This window comes from Electrona antarctica, assembly GCF_951216825.1.
Source record: "Electrona antarctica genome assembly, chromosome: 18".
NCBI classification, from domain to species: Eukaryota; Metazoa; Chordata; class Actinopteri; order Myctophiformes; family Myctophidae; genus Electrona; species Electrona antarctica.
In genome coordinates, this window is record NC_136799.1 from 8,801,669 (window position 1) to 8,806,288 (window position 4,620).

Genomic DNA, 4,620 nt, shown 5'->3' on the forward strand with positions numbered 1-4,620 from the left:
GCCGCCAGTTGCCCACCCCTGGTAGAGGTGGTGCGACCCCTTCCCCTCTTAGCTGGCTCCCACTGTGTCAGTGGGCTTGCCATCAGTGACACAGTGGGCACGTCGTCTGTGACCTGTGGGAGGCCCGTGTGCAGTATACGTCTCGTCGGCACCATATACACAGCAGTACATGATGGTTCTATGGCAGCCACAAACCGTTCCCATCGAGGCAGTCCAGGCATGGAAGTATGTGGTACCTCCAGCACCGTCCCACAGGCAGCAGATGCCTGTTGGGAACACTCATAGTACTGATATAGAGATTCTGTGCATTTTGGGGATCTCCATTTCCAGTGTCCCCACACGTTGGTTCTGGACGACGGCTCAGATTTTCTCAAGATACGAAAGGCACACAGAGATTTGCGGAATATATTTTTTTAAATCACACTCATGTGAAGTGAGGGGCGCAGCAAGGGCAGTATTTATATCAGCCAGACGACATCTTACTGCCCTAAACAAACACTTGGCTGCATGGGGATGAGGGATTTATAATTAGCCTCTCAACAAAACATTAGAATTCTGTAAATTGGCTGGCCTATGACGTAATTTATTAGGAAAGCCATGCATTGGTGGGGGGCTAGCACCCCTCAAAAAAGTAGAATTAAAGGGTGAATAGGGAGAACATGGATATGGTACTGCTGTTTACAGGCCAGTTGAAGGCCAGTTGAAGGCCCCGCTCCTTCAGGCAGAACAGGCCCAGTCTGTTAACGGTATCCAGTCTGTTAACGGTGCAGGGAAGAGTCTGGTGCTAATTGGGGGGCTTTAGCGTCTTTGCCTTTACTGCTCTTGGCTTTCTTCTTCAGCCCGTCCATGTGCGCTCGGAGCAGGTTGGAGTAGGCCATCTGGAACTTGATCACCTCCTTGGTGGTGACCACCGTGCTGACCCTCTTCTTGCCGTCCGACGCCCTGATGAGACACTTGGTGTCCGACGCCGGTTCAGAGGACTCTGCTTGGCCCTTCCTCTCCCCTGCTCCCGCCCCCGTTCCCGCTCCTTTCCCCTTCCTGGGAACGGGCTTGGTTCTGCCGTCGTACTTCTTCAACGTGATGGCGACGCTGCCGGTGGATCTGCATTTCTGGAACAGCTGAGCGAGTTCCGTCAGGAACGAGTCGTTGTCGAGTAGCACCATGGTTGGTCGACGATGAATCGTAGCGTTGGAGGATTAGCGCGGAAGCCAAATGCTGCTCTCTATGAAGCTTCACGTATTACAACACCAAGCCCCTATGACGTGTCTATGATGTATCTGTGACATATAACTCCATATTTGGGCATGGTTTCAGTCACATTTCAACCGCCATTCGCTTCCTCTTATAGGCGGCCATGGCTCTGAAAGAGGCTGGCTGATAACGTACGTCGTCATCATCCATGCCCAAATGTGGTGAACCAAACTGGGGCATGATAATAGAGGTCTGCTCAAGGAAGAAGGCAGAAGTCGAACCATCCTGGTTTAAGTTCTAATTGGACAGAAGAAGGCAGAAGTCCTGGTTTAAATTCTAATTGGACAGAAGAAGGCAGAAGTCCTGGTTTAAGTTCTATTTGGACACCACTGCGGCAGGTTCTAACCTAAGTAATCAGCAATAGAGCTTTGAGCTATTTAATAATTTGCTTTCACAGAGATTGCACAATAGTACAAAACCATTAGTTCCCATAAAACCTGGCGCCTTGGGCAATTATAGTCTACCAGACTAGTAATTGCCCGACTTTATTTATTTATTTATTCTGTATAATTTTTGAGGGGCGCTAAAGTAACCCCTCCTTTAAACACATGGTTGTTTAAATGGGGCGCTCTTATCATTTTAAATCATCATACATCATCTCATTCCGGTCAATCAGAATTTGTGTCCTCACCTACAAGTAGGCTGTTCGGTTCTTGTTAGACACACACGCACACGCAAAACCACCTCTGTTATGGAGCATGCCAACACGATAGTAACAATAATGTAGTAATGGGTGTTCTGACTGTAACCTCAGCTCCTCCTAAAGAACGTCATCAGACAAGACCTGACTTCGGTCCTGCATGTCCTTTACGACGTGTTTGCCTGGTTTGTCTTAATGCTCAGACGACCTTTGTGGGAATCCGCATCAGACCACTGATGAGGTCAACGCCACCCCGACAGTAAACAAACGGAGCATTCCTGTGTGTTGTGACTGTGGTGGTGGTGATGCTGTTGTTCTCACACGCTGATGACTATTTAGCTTTTGCTTTTTTTTGCTTTCTCTCTCTCTCCCCACAGTTTTGTTTATTAATGATTTCAGGGCATACTGTACATGAGATAATAATAATATAGTACAGTATGTTCGAAGACTCACTCCACTCCATCTGTATAGCTCATAGCACTTGCCCTAGCCTCGACAACCTTGCAGGCTTATGAAACGGCAAAATTGATTTCAGGGCATACTGTACATGAGATAATAATATAGTACAGTACGTTGGAAGACTCACCTTTTCAGACTCCATCATGGCCCGTAGCACTTGCCCTAGCCCCTTAGATATAGCACTTTACGTAGACTCAGATAGCATTTTATACAGACTTATAGCATATTATGTAGACCGCACTAGAATTGCATTTTATGTAGTCATAGCACTTTATAGTATATATGAATAGTATAGTATAGTATGTATAGTTTATAGTTTAATTATATAGATATTCCACTGTTATGTTCTTAGCTTATGCATGCTTCATGATAACTACTTTTTATGTATGTGATGTATTGCCAATTTGCCATGATTTTGGTTCTTGCTTTATGTAAATCGCTCTGGATTAAGAGCGTCTGCTAAAAGCCTAAATTGTAATGTAATTTAGATTACATGTTATGTAGACAGATGCCAGGTCATTGTAGACCTGCCATCCTATAGTGTGTATATAGTTTCAATGTACACATTATTGTCTTTGGATATTCTACTGTTAGACTGATGAAAGGTTCTTAATTGGTTTACTTACGATCCTATACATTATATTACTATTTCTATGCATTTTATATATTACCTTGTGCTGACCTTGCTTATTGTGTAAGTATATCTCTGGATTTAGAGCGTCTGCTAAATGCCTAAATTGCCTAAATCTTTCAAAAAGAAAAAGTATATCTACATTCATTTTCATAAATTAATAAATAGACACAAGAGCATACAAGTAGGCTATATGCCATGCCCCGTAGAAGGATCAAGTACTTTCCAAAAAGGATGACAGACAGACAGACAGACAGACAGACAGACAGACAGACAGACAGACAGACAGACAGACAGACAGACAGACAGACAGACAGACAGACAGACAGACATCGTCAGAGTCAGACGGGACAATAGAGATGAGAGGAAGGTCTTGCGACTCAGATATATTCGTTCATATGGTCATGGAGATAACATATTGATTGGGGGGAGGGGGGCCTACAGGGTGGTCTCATTCAGATCGTTTGTGTTCTCTCCTCCAGCACCTCTCGGGGGGCTCACACGCTTTCTGAACGGCGTCTCTGTTGACCTTGGTTCTCTCCTCTCTCTCTCGCCTTCCCTCATATCCCCTCGCTGGTACCGCTGCCCCTCCCCCAATGATAGGTACGCTACCCAGCCCAGCCCCAAGGAATACAAGAGCGCTCGCACCAAAACACGCTCACCCCGGGTCAAATCCGTCGACCCCGGAACAGAATTCCTAAACGTGAACTCAGTAAAAGTGTCTAAACCTAACAAGAGCTGTGCTGGTCTGGTCTGGTCTGGTCTGGTCTGGTCTGGTCTGGTCTGGTCTGGTCTGGTCTGGTCTGGTCTGGTCTGGTCTGGTCTGGTCTGGTCTGGTCTGGTCTGGTCTGGTCTGGTCTGGTCTGGTCTGGTCTGGTCTGGTCTGGTCTGGTCTGGTCTGGTCTGGTCTGGTCTGGTCTGGTCTGGTCTGGTCTGGTCTGGTCTGGTCTGGTCTGGTCTGGTCTTATGATGCTGCCGTCGGAGTGGAAAGCTCATGTCCTAAAAGGTTACTTTCCAGGATTCAAATTAACACATTTTGTGCCCAAAACGTCCACAGACGTCCTAGGAATTACCGCATGTATAGTGCCCAGGACGTCTGTGGACGTCTTGGTAAAAAAAGTCAAAAAGTGGGTCTAAAAGTGGGCACCCTGGGTCGCCATTTTGAAAGAATAAAAGGGCACTTAAAAAAATAGCTGATCAAGCGCAAAATGTATGTTGCGTAGCTTGTAGATCGGCTGTGTTTGCTGCTTTTGTGTGACCCTGTAGTATGACAAAGTATAGGGCATTGATTTACAAACAAAACAAAAGCACAAATATGGAGATAAGAGGTTTTCTGCCTGACAGCAATACAAGTATGTGTGTTTTCCCGTATGCGTGGCTCCCAAACATGTGTTTTTTCCTGTGTGTTGTTACAGTGAGAACTCGAAGCCTGATTTGTCGTTCACCGTGCAGCGGTCTGTCGCACGGCGAAAATAGCCAACGCTGCAAGTTCACAACTTGTAGTGTCGGATGCGACGCGCATCGTGAGCTTGTATATCTGCTGTAGGCTATTGTTGGAGCATAGCACAGCGGAGCATACCGTAGGCCTTGAGGGCCTTTCAAACGGGAAGCGAGGAACGCACACGTTGCTGCCTGGATC

At 46.3% G+C, this 4,620-nt stretch overlaps 1 protein-coding gene across 1 annotated transcript; it reads right to left on the bottom strand.

Annotated features, from left to right (window-relative positions):
* Window positions 1-758: 758 nt before the first annotated feature.
* On the bottom strand, window positions 759-1,163 carry LOC306941759 (signal recognition particle 14 kDa protein-like; the record flags this gene model as incomplete). Its single annotated transcript, XM_079527403.1, has 1 exon — window positions 759-1,163. One exon carries the CDS (start codon window positions 1,161-1,163, stop codon window positions 759-761), a length of 405 nt encoding a protein of 134 aa, XP_079383529.1.
* Between the last annotated feature and the right edge of the window lie 3,457 nt (window positions 1,164-4,620).